Source organism: Fusarium solani (assembly GCF_023522795.1).
Source record: "Fusarium solani strain SB1 chromosome Unknown bctg00000008, whole genome shotgun sequence".
Taxonomy (NCBI): Eukaryota; Fungi; Ascomycota; class Sordariomycetes; order Hypocreales; family Nectriaceae; genus Fusarium; species Fusarium solani.
The window spans coordinates 2146730-2165767 of record NW_027072148.1 but is presented as its reverse complement, the minus strand read 5'-3'; the positions used below and the strand labels follow the sequence as shown (position 1 = coordinate 2165767).

At 54.1% G+C, this 19038-nt stretch overlaps 7 protein-coding genes across 7 annotated transcripts; 3 read left to right on the top strand and 4 right to left on the bottom strand.

Moving 5' to 3' along the window:
- Nucleotides 1-1240: 1240 nt before the first annotated feature.
- MRS44_012731 (uncharacterized protein) lies at nucleotides 1241-3189 on the top strand (the record flags this gene model as incomplete). Its single annotated transcript, XM_065618893.1, has 6 exons — nucleotides 1241-1386; nucleotides 1461-1542; nucleotides 1601-1703; nucleotides 1755-2151; nucleotides 2201-2392; nucleotides 2445-3189. The coding sequence occupies 6 exons, from the start codon at nucleotides 1241-1243 to the stop codon at nucleotides 3187-3189; spliced, it is 1665 nt and encodes a 554-aa protein (XP_065474965.1).
- A 345-nt stretch (nucleotides 3190-3534) lies between these two features.
- On the bottom strand, nucleotides 3535-4231 carry MRS44_012730 (uncharacterized protein; the record flags this gene model as incomplete). The annotated part of the gene is made up of 3 exons (XM_046269375.2): nucleotides 3535-3810; nucleotides 3861-3875; nucleotides 3935-4231. 3 exons carry the CDS (start codon nucleotides 4229-4231, stop codon nucleotides 3535-3537), a joined length of 588 nt encoding a protein of 195 aa, XP_046132807.2.
- Nucleotides 4232-5214: 983 nt separating this feature from the next.
- On the top strand, nucleotides 5215-6850 carry MRS44_012729 (uncharacterized protein; the record flags this gene model as incomplete). Its single annotated transcript, XM_046281109.1, has 3 exons — nucleotides 5215-6002; nucleotides 6210-6753; nucleotides 6803-6850. The coding sequence occupies 3 exons, from the start codon at nucleotides 5215-5217 to the stop codon at nucleotides 6848-6850; spliced, it is 1380 nt and encodes a 459-aa protein (XP_046132808.1).
- A 384-nt stretch (nucleotides 6851-7234) lies between these two features.
- Nucleotides 7235-8275, bottom strand: MRS44_012728 (uncharacterized protein; the record flags this gene model as incomplete). The annotated part of the gene is made up of 1 exon (XM_046269376.2): nucleotides 7235-8275. The coding sequence occupies one exon, from the start codon at nucleotides 8273-8275 to the stop codon at nucleotides 7235-7237; it is 1041 nt and encodes a 346-aa protein (XP_046132809.1).
- A 1404-nt stretch (nucleotides 8276-9679) lies between these two features.
- MRS44_012727 (uncharacterized protein) lies at nucleotides 9680-12271 on the bottom strand (the record flags this gene model as incomplete). The annotated part of the gene is made up of 5 exons (XM_065618892.1): nucleotides 9680-10531; nucleotides 10613-11383; nucleotides 11545-11738; nucleotides 11951-12156; nucleotides 12225-12271. The coding sequence occupies 5 exons, from the start codon at nucleotides 12269-12271 to the stop codon at nucleotides 9680-9682; spliced, it is 2070 nt and encodes a 689-aa protein (XP_065474964.1).
- Nucleotides 12272-12867: 596 nt separating this feature from the next.
- MRS44_012726 (uncharacterized protein) lies at nucleotides 12868-13677 on the top strand (the record flags this gene model as incomplete). Its single annotated transcript, XM_046269377.2, has 5 exons — nucleotides 12868-12919; nucleotides 13003-13055; nucleotides 13155-13228; nucleotides 13283-13617; nucleotides 13667-13677. 5 exons carry the CDS (start codon nucleotides 12868-12870, stop codon nucleotides 13675-13677), a joined length of 525 nt encoding a protein of 174 aa, XP_046132811.1.
- Nucleotides 13678-17073: 3396 nt separating this feature from the next.
- MRS44_012725 (uncharacterized protein) lies at nucleotides 17074-17823 on the bottom strand (the record flags this gene model as incomplete). The annotated part of the gene is made up of 2 exons (XM_046276057.2): nucleotides 17074-17512; nucleotides 17606-17823. 2 exons carry the CDS (start codon nucleotides 17821-17823, stop codon nucleotides 17074-17076), a joined length of 657 nt encoding a protein of 218 aa, XP_046132812.2.
- Between the last annotated feature and the right edge of the window lie 1215 nt (nucleotides 17824-19038).

Sequence of the window (19038 nt, the reverse complement as noted above, 5' to 3'; positions counted from 1 at the left end):
CAATGATAGAAGAAGCATGGACAAGCTGATCGGAGACGACGGTCGAGTACAACATGTGATTTTGCATTGACTCGAACCGGAACCTAGCATCCGGCCGTATTCGCCAGTCGGTGAGAGAGCCTCACTCTGGCTCTGACTCTTTCCCTCTCTCGGTGGCCAGATACGACAACATGTTGTAGAGTCTATTTACTTCTTTTTACCCCAGAGAAATATCGACAAACCAGGACTCAGCCGGCGGGGGTCACACAAAAGTCTGGGCGTGGAGATGGGAGATGGTCTGAGAGCCAACCGCCAGGGACACAAAAAAAAAACAGTCAAGAATTGCCGCTGCTTCTGGGTCCCGTCCTGCGACTTGTACCTGTTGGACCCTTTTTCTCTTTCTCTTCCATTGGCGAAACGCCTAGAACAAAGTGGGTTCCTGATGTGGCCAATTTGGGGGTTGTCTGAGTCGTGGGTGACCTGTTTGAGCTCCGATTTACGGGGCCGTTTGAGGCCATACAAACGCGACCTTGCAATCAGGGTGTACAGAAAACGAGTTCCCGTTGAACACCTACGTAACTAGGGTCTAATTACTACAATGATGTAATGAATAAAAATGTCCATCTGGATTCACTGTAGTCTCTTCAACTGCCGAGCCCTCTTGAATACCGCCTTCAATGCAGCAGTGAACAACTGCACAGCATTAAACGAGATGACGTATTCACCACCCGATGCCACAGAACCCCTTGCTGCAAGGCCATCGCCCAAAATGTCAGAGAATCTCTCACAACACCGAAGATCATGCCCTGGATAATGCAAACACATGCTGCAAGGGTGTCCGGGTACGTACCACCCGCGACATGTCTGCGTTTGCAGGCTTTCCCGTTTCGGGAAATTCTGCCGGCTTTTTCGCCTCACCGCCCTCTTGCGCTTCCTCTCCCCTTGTTCTTCTAAAGTTCCGAGTTGAGAGAGTCGTCAGTTAAAGTTACCAAATCGAGGTCGGATGAAATTCACCATCTTTGGAACTTTTCAACTTTTTCAAGAACCCCTCGAACCTTCTTCTCCCGCTTAATATCGTTTCCATCACCTCTCCTCCACGATTTCCTCGATGGACCGCTTCTGACGAGCGATGCGAACCCTCCGAGTCGATACTTAGCCAGCCTCTCTATCTATCTCGACCCTTGACGCGCGCGCATCGTCCAACCCAGCGATAAGCCAGAATCCGTGCTGAACTTCAGTGTCGCATTCGAACTTCAGCATCATGGACAAAGTCCCGGACTCGACGCCGAACGGCACCTCGCCGCGCACATTCGCCCTCAACCATTCGCGGCCTCGTTCCAGCTTCAAGGGCTGCTCGCGAATCTCCGACTATGAACTCCAGGGCAAGCTGGGAGAGGGAACCTTTGGGTGCGTGCACATGGACTTGTCGCCCACCGCGGGCGAGCGTCTATTTTGGTCTGTACTGACTTGACCGTCTTTAGTGAGGTTCATCGAGCCCGATCGCGCAAGACGGGCGCTCTCGTCGCTCTGAAGAAGATCATCATGCATCACGAGAAGGATGGCGTATGTCCTTGCAACTACTCCGCCGCGCGACCATGATAGCATTTCTGACCTCATCAAGTTTCCCATCACCGCCCTTCGCGAAATCAAACTGCTTAAGCTTCTATCGCATAAGAACATTCTAAAGCTCGAAGACATGGCCATCGAACATCCCACAAGACAGAGTACGCACCCATTCACACCCCGGCGCCTTGTTCTTACTGACCGTTTTGTAGCCGACAAGCGCAAAAAGCCCATCGTCTACATGGCTACTCCCTACATGGATCACGATCTCTCCGGTCTTCTCGACAACCCATCCGTCCACTTCAAGGAACCCCAGATCAAGTGTTACATGCTACAGCTCCTCGAGGGCCTTCGATACCTCCACGACAACAACATCCTTCACCGAGACATGAAGGCCGCCAACCTTCTCATCAGCAACCAAGGAATCCTCCAGATTGCCGATTTCGGTTTGGCCCGGCACTACGACGGACCTGTGCCTGAAGCTGGACGGCCCATGGGTGAGGGGCGACGAGACTACACTGGTCTAGTGGTCACAAGATGGTACCGTCCACCTGAGCTTCTGCTTCAGCTGCGGCAATACACCCCCGCTATTGACGTTTGGGGAGTAGGGTGAGCACAGACTTGATGGTTCTTGTATTTTCTGTGCTAACAAGTATAGCTGCGTCTTTGGCGAGATGCTGGTGGGGAAGCCCATCTTGGCTGGCGAGAGTGACGCTCATCAGCTTGAGATGATCTGGGACCTGATGGGATCTCCCACCGAAGAGACGATGCCCAGATGGAAATCGCTTCCAGGTGGAGAGCACCTATCGCCTCGACCACGAACAGGGAACCTTCAGAACCGATTCAGAGAGTGAGTTGACTTTCAAGACAGCCAGCAACCGTTTCTAACCTCGCATGTCTAGCTTCGGATCAGGGCCTATTTCACTCCTTAGAGAACTCTTGAAACTGGATTGGCGGACGCGAATCAACGCTGTTGATGCTCTGCAGCACCCCTACTTCAAGATGCAACCCCTCCCGTTGGAACCCCACGAGATTCCAACATATGAAGAAAGCCACGAGCTGGACCGAAGAAAGTTCCATGATCGCAAGGCCGCTCTCCCTCCTGCCCCTAAGGGAGGCACGGTGGGTTTGGGACCCGATGCCAATGGTGCTACAGCGGGCTTCAACAGTAACGAACCCTATGGCAACGGTCGCAACGGTGTGAACGGAAGCAGATATCGCAACGGGCCTGATGATCAGCGTCGTCCCGCCTGGCAGCGAGAACGTCCCGGCGCCGGACTTCCTCCGCGTCCGCCTCCTAACGATGATGCTGATTATCGGGATCGAGCGCCTCCTCGAGCCCGAGGCCCACCCGGGCCTAGAGGACCGGATGTCGACACATACATCCCGGCTTACAGGCAAGATGATCCTGGTCGACGGAGGGATGACCGGCCACCTCGGGACGATCGACCACCTCGAGATGATCGACCACCTCGAGATGATCGACCACCCCGGGACGACCGACCACGGGATGAGCGACGACGACGAGACAGCAGAGACGATCGCCGCTACGACAGAGATCGTGGCACGATGAGTCGCAGCCGATCACCAAGACACGACCGATCGCGGGATCGAGAGAGGTCAGACCGCGACGTGTACCGGAGATAGGATAACCGGCAAGCGACGACGAAAGAGGTCAAAGAACGACGGTATTGGTAGGCGTTAAAGAGGGCAGGTCTGTCAGTTTTTGGTCAACTATCCAAGGGCAGAGCACGCACACGGCGCAACGGATTAATGTGACGCAACAATATCAACAAGTAAGGAAGGGATAATGATCTGCGAAGGACCGAGTTTGTAGCATTATTGCATGACGCAGCGCATCTACGATATGCGACGCGTCCCAGTGAGGCAGGTATCTAGCCTATGTGCCTCGGATCATAGTGTGTAAACTATAGAATCATACCTGGTATTGGTAGTATCTGCCCTGTCTTCTGCGCCCTCACTCAAGACGAATTAATATTCCGAGTCATCGTCCTCTTCGTGAATTGTCTGCGAGAGCAAACCACCCGCTGGCCGACGCCTGTGACTGGGCGAGTCGAGCCATTGCCACTCCAGCTCATTACCGGATGAATCTCGCCGGCTGCCCGTGTCGATAGTGAGGCTCTGCTTTGAGGCTGGCCGCTCCGATGCCGTATCGTCATCTTGCATTCCAAGATGGGTGGTGATGAGGGAGGAACAGATTGCCAGGGCGATGCCGGCAAAGATTCCCACGCCTGCAGCAGCGCCAAACTAGAGGAAAGATTAGATACACGCGTAAAAACGAGGTAGTTGATTCTTACAAATGTGTATAATGGCTACGTGGGAACAAGTTAGCTGAGTTGGCCTCTCTGGGTTGCTGTGTCACATCACATACCTCAAGGCTCACAAGGAAATCAACAACGGCGCGAACGCCAGCTAGAGAATAAGAGATGATGTAGAATAGGGGAGCAAGGAGGACAAGAATGACATTTTTAACAAATCCCAAGGGGATGAGGATGAGGCGGAAGGGAAAGGATAGCACGCGGAAGAGACTGGAGATGTAGAGTGACCAGTTGAAGGAGTAGACGAAGCGGAAGATGGCGGATACGACGTCCCAGGCGACGAGAAGGGGTGAGTGAGGGTCTGAGGTTGTCGCTATGACGGTTGCTGTTGGGGGTGGTGCGTCGGACATTGTGAGGGTTGACATTGTTGATGGGAGGAGCTTGATATAGGAGTTGAGGTTGAAGACCTCCAGCTAGGAAGCTACCTTGGTGAGGTAACCAGGGAGGATGATGTTTGAGATTACATCACCGAGACAGGAGGAGAGTAGTGAGTCGATCTGGTCTTCGAGGGGAATTGGCCTTTTTTTATGTCGTTGAAGCTTTATCAGAGATGGCGATATGAAAAGTTAGACTCTTTCACAAGCTTCAAGTATGGAGGGAGAGCTTGTGAGCTGTTGAGCTCAACTCTCATGGTTGGTTCCAGTGGTGGTGGGCCTGCACTTAGCGGATGCTTCCACCCCGCCATTCACTGCAGAAGCCCAACCACGGTGGGTCTCAAGGGAGTTAGTGACAGCCAAGGAGTGATATTTCATCTCATACAATTCTGTGTGCTAGCAAAAGTACCTCCCGCCCATGCCCTATCACTCCCCAGCATCTCTTCTCCTTCCGCTCCTCCATGACTCTCTTCCTCTCCACTCCCGCCCCGCGACCGACGACAACGACGACAGGCCACACAACGCGTGGTACAAGCAAAGACGAAAAGGACGCCGCCACCAACGACGACGACGATATTCATTTTCACGACGGACATATAAGCGCTATACTTTTTCTCTACACGATCGGTATTTCATTACCTACCCGGCGATTGCAGATACGAGACACATACACATACAAGTACAAAACCTCTTACCGGCGACACACAAAGAGTTAAAACCTGTCGTGCCAGACCGTTTGTTGGCTTTTTTTCGTCCCATCAGAGGGCCGCCGTTCAATTGGCGCAGAGGAGGGGGCGCACGCATGGGGATACCCTGTGCCCCTTGATCGGAACCCGTGGTGATTGAGATGCCAGCATCGTCATCGCTATAAGAGAGACTCCCACAAACACCACTCACCTTAACCCCCCCCGAAACACCAAACCCCTTCTGCAAACATCCCCTTGGGGATTAAGAGAACCATGGGTAACAACCCGTCCTCTTCCTCCAAGCCGGCGACCCCGACGTCGTCGGCCCCCGGGTCCGCGCCGGGCCACGGACACGGCCACGAGTCGCCCCGGCATCACCACCGCAAGGACGCCCGCAACATCATCCCCGGCCACGTCCACCGATCCGCCGCTCCCCCGGAGCCCTCCATGGCCCAGGCCCAGGGTTCCACCGTCGTCAACCGCCCCAAGAGCTTGCCTCCCACCGCCGTCTCGTCCCTCAGCGGTTCTCCCCACAGCGGCGTCGCCGTGCCGCAAAAGATCGCTTCGTCCTCCGACGCCAGGGTCGTTCCCGACAAGGCTGTCGAGTCAAAGCCCCCCGCCGCTCCGCGCGATGAGCCTTCCAAGCCAGTCGACGTGCCCATCGAGGCCTCGTCCGTCCGCTCCCACCACTCGGCCCACATCCCCATCCCCGAGCCGACCCTCGTCTCCAACAGCAGCATCACCGACATGTACCTCACCCGCCCTCCCCGTCTGCCCCTCCCCATCGACGAGGAAGTCCACACACCGGGTTCCCCCATCCTCGCGCCGGAGAACGACCAGCCGGTCCCCGAGATCGAGCTGATCGACTCGTCGGATGGCATGACCCGCAAGAGCTCCGCGCTGAGCGCAACGACTGTCGACGAGGAGGACAGCGAGGAGCTTCGCGTTGATAAGACAAGACCTGTCGTCCCGGCCAAGCTCGAATGGCTCCGCGGCGGCGAAAAGGTCTACGTGACGGGCACAATCTTCCAATGGAATCGAAAGCAGCGACTTCATCCCATGTAAGTGTTTACAGTGATGCTATATCTGCCCATGTTACCCTCCCTCCGAGACATTGAATCGGTTATCCGCATCTTCCTGTGTCTCCGTGGCGGGCTTGACAGTCTCGGATGACTTGTCACACCCGAACTCGCCCTGGCATGTCGTATGAGGAAAGGAAAAACATTATGCAAGTTTGCTCGTTTTTACTGACATGTATATTAATACAGCGAAGGTCGGCCCGGGTGCTTCAGCACCACCGTCTACATCCTCCCCGGCACCCACCATGTCCGCTTCCTGGTGGACGGTATCATGCAGACGTCTCCCGACCTGCCCACCACTGTCGACTTTGGCAACAACCTTGTCAACTACATCGAGGTCAACCCTGATGACGCCCATCAGCAGCAGGCCCCGGATCCTAAATCCGCCGCTCAGGCTGCCCCTCAGGGCCAAAAGGTCCTGCCTCCGCCCAAGGGCAAGGCCGTCCCCCCGCCAGAGTCGTACCGTAGCCAGATCCCCAAGTACCTGGTCGACTTTGACCAGCCAGAGGACTCGCCCGCGTATCAGTACGCCGTCACGGCCATCGAGAAGCTGCCGAACCCTCCCACGCTGCCCGGGTTCCTGAGCAAGCCCATCCTCAACGCGGCGACGCTGATGAAGGACGACAACAGCGTGCTCAACATGCCCAACCACACCATTCTCAACCATCTCGCCACCAGCAGCATCAAGAACAATATTCTTGCCGTATCGGCCACGACTCGGTATAGAAACAAGGTATGCGGCGTCGTTCCCGTTAAAGGAAGTTTGCTAAAAGGCGAGATAGTATGTCACGACGATTGTCTACAAGCCCACGTCTTCGGATGATGGTTAGACCCAGTTCTCAGACAAGGGCGAGACAAAGCCTGCTCGGGGGATAACGGCCATGTTTCCAAGGGCCCGCTCAGTTTTGGACGGAAGATTCAACTGGAAGCTTCCATTCTTTTGGACATGATGTGATGTACGCCGATATGTATGCATGAAGGGGATAGTATGAGCGATGGAGGTCAGACGGGGTGAGAGGGTATTTCAGATGCCCATGATTGCTGGAGCAAGATGAGTAACGTCTCAGTGCGGGAGATTGAGAGATGAATAGGCACCGCGATTGTTTGTGAGTCGAGTCGCCATGACACTGTTAACCATGACAAGCCAGCGTCAAGTCCAGTCCAGGATGAGTCAATACAATCACACACGATTCATCATCGCCCATAGTACTGCATCAGTCTCTCCATTCGATAAAGACCTCGTCGGTCCTGAAGCGCTGCGTACAGGTGCTCTCCTCCAGGGGCGTGCGGAACCCCGTCTCGTAGGCCAGCAGGCCGGCGTGGGCAATCATGATGCCGTTGTCGATGCAGAACCTCTCGTCGGTGGCGTAGACGGATCCCCCTCGCTCGCGCGCCATGTGGCCCATCATCTCCTGCAGCCGTTCGTTACAGCCGACGCCGCCCACGATGAGCACCTGCGACGAACCCACGTGCGCCATGGCACGCTCCGTGATCTCGACCAGCATGGCGAATACCGTCTCCTGGAGAGAGAAGCACAGGTCCGCGGGGGTAAAGTCGGCGCCGGCCTTCATCTGCGCTGCGAGCGCGTCCGCAGATGCAAGGATGCCTGAGAATGAGCAGTCCATGCCTTTGACGGCGTAAGGCAGGTCGAGGAGCTTTGTGCCCTTCTTGGCGAGCTGCTCTATGTTGTAGCCCGGCGCGGGGTCGTTGCTGATCTCTAGAGTACGGGCGAACCTGTCCAGGCAGTTTCCCACGGCGATGTCGAGCGTCTCTCCAAAGATACGGTACCGCTGCTCGGCATAGGCGATAACCTGCGAGTTTCCGCCCGACACATACAGCACAACAGGGTTGTCGGCGCCGGTGATATATCGTCCCATCTCAATATGTCCAACACAGTGGTTCACGCCAACAAGCGGCCGATCCCACAGCAACGACAGCGCCCTCGCAGCGACAGCGACCGAGTTGAGCGGAGCGCCCATACCAGGTCCCTTTGTGTAGCAGATACAGTCGACATCCTCAGGAGAAACACGGGCCTCCGCGAGGGCCTCACGGGCGAGACGGACAAAGTGTGCTCGATGGTGGGCGGCCGTGTCCTTGGGGAGGAAGCCAGTGCCGGGGGGCGAGACAAAGGTGTCGCGGAGGTTGGAGAGGATCTTTGTCTCGGTCGCGGTGTGAAGAATGACGCCGATGCCGAGCTTGTTGGCTGAGCCTTCGCACCCGAGGGCGATGTAGCAGGACTTGCGTGAGAAGGCCATGGTGGGGTATCGTCGATGGTGTTGAGAAGTCTAGGTTGTTCGCAGCGTGTAGATCGTAGTCTGATATCGTAAAATCTGTCTATATCATGGCATGTAAATAAACATCAAAGAATAAACAAGATTAGGCAGAAAGATGTCCAAGGTAAAATGTTGTTGTTAAAGTATATTGAGTGATGTCAAAGGATGAATTGCGATAAGATAGAGATGGAGAGAGGGGCACACCCAGATCTTCCTTCTCCCCCTCCTTCTCCCGGCCGATACAAGAATCGAATCAGTGGAGAAGGAGAAACAAAACGGAACAACCTAACCAATCTAGCTCCTCGCTTACTCGTCGAAGCAGCCCTGAATGGGTGGGGGTATCGTTCAAGCCGTTTGATGGGAATTAAAAAAGCTCAAAGAAAAAAAGAGAGAAAAAAATCTAACTAGCGCGGGTCACCAGCCACATCCACCCCTCCCACACACAAAGTTGCATGGGGGTCAAAGCCACAACAAGGTCCCTTACAAAGTCATCGACGACCCGTACCGGGAGTGAAACCCAAATCCAGGGCGCCCGGTTCGCCGGCCACTTTTCCCGCCCGCCTGCTGCCCTCCACTCCACGACCGAGCCTCCTCTATCACCATCACACGCTTTCGCTCACACTTGATATCCACCTTGCAGTTTTTCTACTGCTCCTCCGAGCTTGAATACCTTCTTCTGCTAGAGTCTGCTTCTTGCTACTTCGTTTTATCTGGTATACTAATTTCCTCTATTCCCCCCTCTGCATTACACACCCCCAGCCTTGCTCCCCTGCTAACATGACATATCCAGGTCCCTCATTCAAGCTTCGTCATCCCGAACCTTGTTCCCGCACTGCCGCCTCCTCGAAATCGACCTTTTACTTTCTGCTTACTACAAATACAACTTCGAGTCCTTTTTCTAGACGCCAACAATTCACCGCCGTTTGCTTCAAAAACTCCCTCCGTCACGATCAAGTCCGAGGACGCTACAAAGCTTCCCCCCTCAGCCACCCTCTCACCAACACGTCCACCTGACCTCCCCCAGGCCTCGACCAGACAGTCTACTGACAGACACAATGACACTCACATTCGCAGCATCTAGGCACGACACACAGATATTCTTACGGTCTGATACAGACCGTTCGTCTTTTTTATTTTTCATCGGCTTGGGCCATCGGTTGAGCTCTTCCTCCCCGCGTCCAAACATCACCGGCTCCCAAACTCCTCGCAATGCCACAGCCCACGATTGAATACTTTACATCATTCCTCCCCCGCCTTTGAACGGCTACCGGCCCTCTTCGAACCGCCCCCGTCCACGCTCTCCTCCAAATATTGGGTATAAAACACATAAACACCATTATCATACAATATGCTTCCGGGCCGGTCCCGGTCATCACCTTTCGGCACTCACGATGCGGCCGCCTGAGCTTGAGCTTGAGCTTGTGCCGCTGCCTGTGCCTGCGCCGCTGCCAGGTGCGCTTGTGCTGCCGCCTGCGCATGGGCTTGAGCATGGGCATGCGCTGCCACTGCTGCCGCCGACGGTAGTCCTCGGTTCCCAGCTTGTGCTGCAGCCTGCGCTTGCGCTGCCGCCACTGCTTCTGGCGGCACCGCCGGCCGTGGTCTAAACATATATGGGTTGAGTGGAATCGTCGCTCTGAACTTGAGCGCTCGAGTGTCAAACGGATCGACTTCATACACCGGCGGCTCGTCATCATCAGAGTCTGAGTCGTACTTCCACCGGTCTGACTGTTCGTCACTCATCTCCCGCGGCGGCGTCACCATGCCTCTTCGGTCGATCCAGAGTCGGTTCAGTCGGCCAATTCGTCGACGGAACGCTGGATGGTTGTTCCGAGGTGGCTCACTCGATCCAGCGCTGAACTGGAAGACGGGCGGCTCACGCTTGTCCAGTTGCATAGCATCAGGTGCGTCCTCATCCATATCCATTTCTGAAGAATTCGACGCAGGAGGCGTCATCAAGTATTGCGTCTTGGCCGGTCGGAACTTGAGCTCCATGCCCTGGTCCTTGACAGGCGAGAGCGGATCTCGAGTGAGATCAATATGGTTCTGGTTCCACTTGCGGTGGTTCTGAACCTTCATTTCTATGTCAAGCCGCAACTCATTGTCCTTCTCTGCTAGCTTGTCTGCCAGCTGGACGAGATCGGCGTCGAGTGTTCTACCATCCGACCGCACAGGTTGCCGCAGATGGACTCCAGGCGGTCGTTGCACCACTGGTGCATCCACGGGCTTTCTCTTTTGGGGCTGTTTATCCAAGTTAGTACCGAGCGGGATAACTTGGTGACATGCGCCAGGGGTATTGCGCGGGCTGTTCAGTTCACATACCTTCTGGTTGACGAGATCTTCGTCCTCTCCTTTGATCCCCAACCGAAGCTTAATCCCCTTAAGCCTTGCCCTCTCCTCAAAGACAGCACGGTCCATGGTCAGCAGCTCTCGCTTCAGCATTTCACGCTCGTATGCCATGAGGACCAATTGCCGACCATCTTCAAGCTCGCGCCGCAGTTTCTTGAGAGTTTCTGCGATCTTGTTGTCACGAGCTCGCGTCTTTCGAGTCTGGCGAGCCTCTCTCCGTCTGAAACAGACAAAGGGATCCGCATCGTCAGTCTCTTGGTGAGTCTCGAACTTGAGGGTTGGATGCAGGGGCTTGTTGCCAGCTTCCAACCGTCTTGACTTCCAGTACTCGTACACCGGCTTTGCGTGGTGCATCAAGACTGGTGAGCCAAGGTGGTTAAGAGCTGGGACCATCATGTCATAGGCGGCAACAGTATTGTCGACTGACGCAAATGGAGTCTGCTCTGCGGCGGTGTCCTCAAACACCTCCATGATGCGTTCAAAGTCATCTTCGGAGAGGAGGCCGGCGACAGGGGGTTTACTATTGTACTGCTTGAGGAACTCATCATCTTCGGTGGTCATGTCATAGAGACATGTGATGCATTCCTCGACAGTCTGGGAGAAGCGGATATAAGAGGAAGGTTTATGAAAGGGAACAGGATAGAGCTCATCATAGTTGATGTCGCTCTCCTGGGGAGGCGGAACGGGAATTTCTTGGTCATTGCTTGTACCCGCTTCCTTGAGAATTGTTTGCAGATGGTATTCCTATTTAAAAATGAGTAAATCTGAGGCCCGTGGAGGGGTGGTGCTGGGTAGTGGTGGATAGTAGTTGGGTGGTGTATCAAGGACGCGTCGGAAAGTGCCAAGGTATATCACGTGAGTAGACACGTGATATCTGATATCTGGCAAGAGGACAAAGGACTCACATTCTCCTCGGCCTGCTCGACGCCGGTCGCGATTTGGTTCTCGGTTGTGAGAGCTTCGTACTCGGAGGGGTCGATCTGATCTTCGCGAAGGACGGGGAGCGTCGTCTTGACGCTCAACTTCTTGACGCGGACCTTGCGTGATGACATGTTGGCAGGGGGGCGAAGGGGGGAAAGGGAGAGGAGGAGGTCGGCGGCTAGGCGGCGGAAAATCCGCGAAAAAAAGCGATCAAGACATAAAACGGTGGGTTTCTGATCGAAATCGATCGATTAGAGGATGCAAATGGCGTTGTTGCAGCCTTTTTTCGATGGCGGCGCGGTCGGGTTCGATGGGGTGACGTTGGAGATGGTTTTGCCGCGCAGAGATTTTTCGCTGGGTTGCAAGGGAAAATGGGCGAGATGAACGTACTGGAAACGTCAGTGTTGATGACGGGCGGCGCTGCTGGAGCGGAGGGGAACGAGGTCACTCTCCAGCGGATTTCTGCGGGGAGGTACTTGGGGCGCTCAGACCACTGCCTCCTTTTTTTGGGGACCGTCGCTGGGTGCTGAGTCGGGCTGGGGTGCTGGAGTACCGTTTGGGCCGCCAGTGCGTGTGGTTCAGTGGGTGCGAGGTACCTGGAGATGCCTAGCAGCACCTGCTTTCAGTGGGTGCGTGACGCCGCGTAGCGGGTGGGCTGGCTGACCAGGCGACCACGTAACAGACGGAAGCAAACGGTAAGTGATTTGCCATGTTTTGACTCTGGTGCATTATTTGCTATGATGTACTGAATGAGTATCACGATAGTAAATGGGACAGTTTGCATTGAATCATTTGCGATAGTTTTCACTCTATGATAAGGTGCAAAGCCAATTTCTCCACGGCATGTCCCAGAAGCTCCTTCCGTCTTGTCGGTCAAATTCCAAAACGGAGGCAACCTTTCAAGGCTGCATTGAGTGAAGCGCTCCTGCCGTAACCAACGGCACGTGCACGTCACGTCACGTCATTTCTTTCAACTCCGTTTTCTCTGAGAAGCTCCCCTCCCGCTCTCCGTTACTGTACAGTAGTGGTCTAGTTACCCCTCCGCTCCGCTCACTCAGGAGAAGACGACCCCCGGTCTAGAATTAAAGAGTGACCGCCAACCGTAAGACAAGACCGCCTTCTTTGCCTCGCCCCAGCCAAATTCAGCCTTATCACGAACGTACAACTTTCCCTCCCTCTTGTCGAACCTGCGGACCCTGCGACTTCGAAACTCTACTCGACTTTCTCTCCGAAGCCGCCGATAAACGTTGGGGGTTTTTTTTCTATCCATCCCCCTCGACTATACTCCCCTCTACCCCTCCGCCACCATGGGCAATACCACCAGCGCAGTCCTGGACAACCTCGTCCAAGGGTCCAACTGTGAGCTTTGATTTCCTTCCCCTGCGGCCCGTTGTTAGGGGCTGGCTGCAGCTAAGGAACTATAACTGAGAGTGTTACTCTAGTCGACAGAGACGAGGTCGATCGTTTGCGGAAGCGGTTTATGAAGCTGGACAAGGTGCGCAAGCTGTCTGACCCTTGGGATCAGCTATAGATGCTGGCAGATGAAAGGGTACACGCTGTATATGGGCATAGTGTACTAACTAGAGCTTCCTAGGACAACTCTGGCACGATCGAGCGCGATGAATTCCTCAGCCTTCCTCAGATCTCGTCCAACCCTCTGGCAACACGGTCCGTCATGACCCCTCATACCTTCAATTACAACCACTAACCCCCCATATCCAGAATGATCGCCATCTTTGACGAGGACGGCGGCGGCGACGTCGACTTCCAAGAGTTCGTCACAGGCCTCTCGGCCTTCAGCAGCAAGGGCAACAAGGAGCAGAAGCTGCAGTTCGCCTTCAAGGTCTACGACATTGACCGCGATGGCTACATCAGCAACGGCGAGCTCTTCATCGTGCTCAAGATGATGGTCGGCAGCAACCTCAAGGACCAGCAGCTGCAGCAGATCGTCGACAAGACCATCATGGAGGCCGACCTCGACAAGGACGGCAAGATCAGCTTTGAGGAGTTTACCAAGATGGTGGAGAATACCGATGTCAGCATGAGCATGACTGTTGGTGAGTTAACAAAGAGATGGCTGTTTTCACAGAAACTAATATCTGTCAGATCAGTTCTAAGTGCGAGTGGACAAGAGGGAGTTGGTGTGTTGGGGCGTCGACATGGAGAGAAAGAAGGGCAAGACAAGTCAGGGTACATAGCGGGTTCAAACAGCATCACCATCATGAATTCACGCATTCGGTTTCAGTTTTGTGCCATGGCCGTGACTACAGTTGGTCATCTGTGTCTATGCTCCATGCTCACGTTGCTTACAGAGATGGGATGTCGAGGTTGGCATGGTTGAGGAGGCCACCACGATGTTACAATGTGTCCACCTATGATACGGTTGACGATATCACCACACCTACCACCTTATGGCATGGTTCATGGCAAGGTCTATGGCATATTTGTAAGTCTGGTGGCTTTCACGACCCTCCATCAAGGCCTAGATGGTTCGCACTTGGGCTTCCAGTCTCAACGACGGAATGCCAACAACCATGCCCAACTTGATAGGCATTATATATTCCAGAGTGTATTTTGCCCAACTCTGCAACAGGTGTGTTTGACATCGATACAGTAACCTGCCCCCTTAGAGGAGGAGCCGGGGCATAGGAGGAGAGGAGGTAGTTTCCAGCACAACACTGGTATCAAGCGTAACACTACATATATAACTAGAGTACATAGATCTGGGTTATAGAGTATCTCTACCTTTCACTCAGCTCAGTGCTGATACACAATATCCTGTTGATGCCACTCTGTGTTGAGCACCATGTTATTTACCACCATCTCAACACCCTCTTCGGCTCTATAAGAGAGGAAGTGGACTTGTCGACTACAACATCTTGTCTCGCAGGTCCCCGAATGTCTTTATCACTCTCCAAAGCAGCTACAGTGCATGCCACTCCTTATAGAACTTCAATGTCATGCTTGTCAAAGTAGTGAAGCATCACCCTCTGTCAGACATGGCATCATCTGTCCTCGATTTACAAATTCTCACCCCAACATCAACCTGGGCATCATCATCAAACAATTTCAAGAGGATAGCAAGATCAAGGCACACTTATGTTATAACATCAACGCCAACAGATAAGCTCTAGGATCCAGTAATTAGCTTGGTTGATATCAACCACCTCCCTCCGGCCACCCGATCCCACCACGACACCCCGATCAAGCACGGCAACCTCATCGATAGAAATCTCCTGACCATCTCGAAATGGTATGAGACCACAACGATATAATTGCTCTCAAAATGGCTGTGGATAATCTTCTGCATTGCCCTGTCTGCCTTATCGGAGTTGCTATTCACTTCGTCAAACCGAGGTAAACCGCAACGAGGTAGGCAATGATATCGCAATACCCACCAGCATCTGTTTTAAAAGTTTTGTGCGATAAGACGGTACTTCTCAATACAATGACTAACTCAATGTTCAACATCCTTGACTGTTTTCCATCATCAAGTACCAGATCCCCAAGAGCTGGCATGGCCATCGCCTCATCCTTGGAAAGACCATACATACCAGCATTGCCAACACAACGATAGGCATAAACCCAGCAACGCAATGTCAGACTTGTCAGCACCCTGTTGGCCAACGTCAATGCCAAAGAGATGCATATTCAGCTCCCATCAACACCATGATCGGAATGATGATGCTAAAGATCAACACTCCCAAGATACACCCTCTCCGTCCACCCCGGAGACAAACTAGAACAGTCTCAACCCTCTCCAGCTGAACCTTGACCCTGCAATCGTCCTCTTGACAAGACATCACCGCCAGCTCGGCAGATCCTCGTCCTTGTTCTCGCAAAGGGGTGATGAGACTCACATCCACAGACGCCCTTGAGGCAATGCACCCCCCAGTCACGGCCGTGGCTGAGACACTAGGATCATGGCGTCGCCTCCGGTGCTACGTACTCGGGCTCTTTTTTTGGCCAGGGAGACGCGGCTTGAGCTGAGCCGCCCTGTCGGGTACACGCGTTATGCGGCGATGCAATGGATACATACAACGGCAGTTGAAAGTGCAACTTGGAGGCATGTCTTTGGTCGCCTCGCAGAAAAGCAAGGCTGTAGGCCAAGCAATCCATGGCAAGGCGAACCGTGGCGAAGAAGTCCCGATGTGACAGCGATGAAAAGCAAAGAAAACGACACCCGGTCTTGTTTGACCTTGTTGATGATTTGGAATTGCAAAACTCTGGGTGCATCTTCTCATCACACGCCTTTTGACTTCGAGGTTCGAGACCCATGGTGTTTAAGACCAGGGCGCGGATCGGCCTTTTCGTCCGCTCCAATCGGGCCAGTCCGTCCGTGGGTGGCTCCGATCCGAGTCGGCGCCAGGTCCCGCCCGGAAGGCGGAGCGGCGGCCCCCACGGAATCAACCCGCCGACAGCTCGGGAGGGTCATCGAGGTCTCGGTTTCCCGATGCTTTTCGGCCTTTCAGCAAGCGACTTCGTTTACCGACACTTTGGGAATGTCGCTCGTCATCCCTTGCCCGGTGCATGATTCATCAGAGACATTTCACCCTGGCAATGTAAGCTAAAATTCTTGAGATGTCTCATGGCGCGAATATCCTCCGGAGAGACTGGATCGCCGAGGACCAGGGTCACCGAAGGATCGGTACCGGACGTCATCGGATGCATGGGGCGTCGACAGCCATGTCTGAATAGCCTCGGGTTTCCCAGGTAGCACGGAAAATATCTCGGGGCGTGGGCATGAAGCCATGGTGGCTAATTCGACAGGTCGCACAAGGCGGCACGGCACAGCAGGACAGGGCAAGGCGCAAAGAACGCCAGCTTCACTTTCCAGGGGTTAAGATGCTGAGGCTGAGAAGGCAAAGGCTGAGATTGCACATGAGCATCGGCAATTGATAGCTTCACTCGTCGATCAAATGTAACCCAATTTCTGTAGGGTCGTCGAGTTGATCTCATATGTATCGAAGCGGTTTAGGCTGAGGTCGGTAAATTTTATTTTATTTTCTTGTCTCTTCTCCCTTTTCGGCGCTGCGGTGAACCGAACCGGAGGGGTGTACAACAGATGGTATATGTAGCAAAATGACCTGTCACTTTTGGACCCTCCGTCTTGTCGATTTCGCGTGCCCCGGCAGACTGGGACGGCGAACAGACATTTTGGGCTGGGGCAGGGGTGTTTCAAAACCGATAGACGAATTGCGGGAGAACAACTGCCGGGATTTAGTCGAGTCGACTATCCGCGATTCGAATCGACGGCGGTGTGTCAAAGGCGAGACGGCGTGTAGGTATCTAGCTCATTGCCTCCATCTGATCTGATATCAATGGCTTGCAATTCAAGCTAGGTACCCGTCACACTAGGCACAGGCGCCGCCCTCAGGATTTGAGACAATGTCTTGAAGCTTTCCTGTGTGCGTCAGCATCTCATATTGAACAAGGCTTGGATCGGGCGGCAGAAGAAAAGGGATCGAGTTCAAGACACAAAATCTGCGTTCAAAAACTGCCTTGCCAATTGGTTACCGGCATCCGCTCAGCTGGAACACTGAGAGCATAGCCGGACCCCGCGCGCTACTGCGCCAGAGCGCGCCAAACCTGTACGGCGCTACCGATATTCGATAGTAGCCATGGTTTTTCTTCTTTTTCCAATGTCCGTCGATGGTGCCAGGCGCTTTTGGCGAAGCGAGATGGACGATGACACGGGGAGACAAAGAGCAAGCCTCGAACTGAATGCCCAGCATTTCCGTCGCCCCGGACGAGGTGGAGTTGAAGATTGAATCGGCATGGCGCGCAGGTCGGTTAAGCTGAAGATGGACGGGTGCAAGATTTCCGAGCCAGCTAGCGCAGAGATGAGTCGAGACAACAAGGCAGGGAGCAAGCGATGCCATCCATCTCAGACCACCAAGCGCCCAATATTCGCCAAGGAAGGAAGCGGATTGAGGCGCCAGCCAGGTCTCGCTACTCGAGAAACAGGCCGCATCACATCGATGGCGGCGAGGTTGATGCCCGATGCAATGGACCGATGGATGATGCTCATCATGGTGATGTTACCCGCCAGGCCCAGCTGCAGGATCGAGGGCGTCACCGCCCCCAATCTCTGAAAAAGCAAGCTCTTGGCTGCACTGCACGATCTGGTGATGATGGCGCAGTTGCCGATGAAGCGGTTGGGCGTCGATGCCGTCCTTGTTGGGCTTCTGCGATTGGGGGGCTGCTGGCGCCTGAAGCTGCTGCTGCGCCGGGTGAACAAATCCTTTTGGGAGCCCTATCATTGTCGTCATTGTCTCTCCCACGCGGCGCAGGGGAGAAAAAAAAGCATCAGCTGCCATTCGACAATTCGTAGTCGTCCGTCAGCCGCACTTGCGCAGCGTCGCATCCACGAGGGGCAACGTGATCAGCACTGCTAGTTGAAGCTCAACACCCCCCTCCTCCCCCCATCTTTCGTCCAGAACCTGTGACCGTGGCGATGAAAGCCCACGAGTTGGGCTGATATTGGGCACAACGACATAAAGGCCATTTTCGTCCCTTTTCCCCTCTTCTTGTAGTTGAAGGGGGGTTGGGTTGGGTTGTAGGATCTGGAGCCAAGAAGAAGGCGGGGGGCGGATTGGGATGAACTGAGCTGCGGCCTAAGGGCGACAAAAAGAATCGAGCAGACCGATAGAGACGTTGATGGACGCAGATGCAAAGTCGGCCGCGTCGTCTCCACGTTGGACGACGGTGAAGAATCAAATTCATTCGGGTTCTCGGTGAGAGGATTGGAGATTGAGAAGTTAGCGAAGAAGAGAGTTCGTGAGGATGAAAGGAAACCCCCGCCTATAATACAGTAGAATATAGAAGGGGTCCTCTAGGTGGCTCCTGCCTCGACTGCCGCCTTGGAAATCGAACGGTTCATGTTGTTGCAACTAGAACGAACCCAATACTACTACAGCACTTAGAGTAGTCTTTTCCATGAATCAACTAAAAAAGAACCCGACCGTTAGAGAAGTTATAGCCCTAAAGTCTAAAGTTCCCGTCTGCCCGAGTACGAAATCACCTGATTCTGACTTTGGATACAGTTCGTGTCCTGGTGAGAGTGACATTCACTAGACAGAAAACTCGGGATTGAAATCGACGCAGCAACCAAGGAAAATCAGAGGACGAGTCGGATCCTCTCTCGTGCAGCAGAAACGCGACTGCCGAGGTTTCCACCTCTGTTACCTCTTGTCTGAGGTTTGAAGGATGGAAGCCAAGGGAAGGACTAGTATCATTGCCCACAGCTTGCTTGATTGCATCCATCCAATGCAGTGTGAAAGTGAGGTGCAGACCCAACCCCCCCTTTACAAACACGAGTCAAATCAATCAGCACGAATTGCCCATCCCCAATCATCCATCTCTGGCATGCCCAAATCGAAACCGCGACTTGATTAAGTGCCCACCCTCTTCGTCTCCCTAGCCCCTGCGCGACACCTGCATGTCTAGAGGTAAAGGTTGCAATCTTTTTGGGCGTC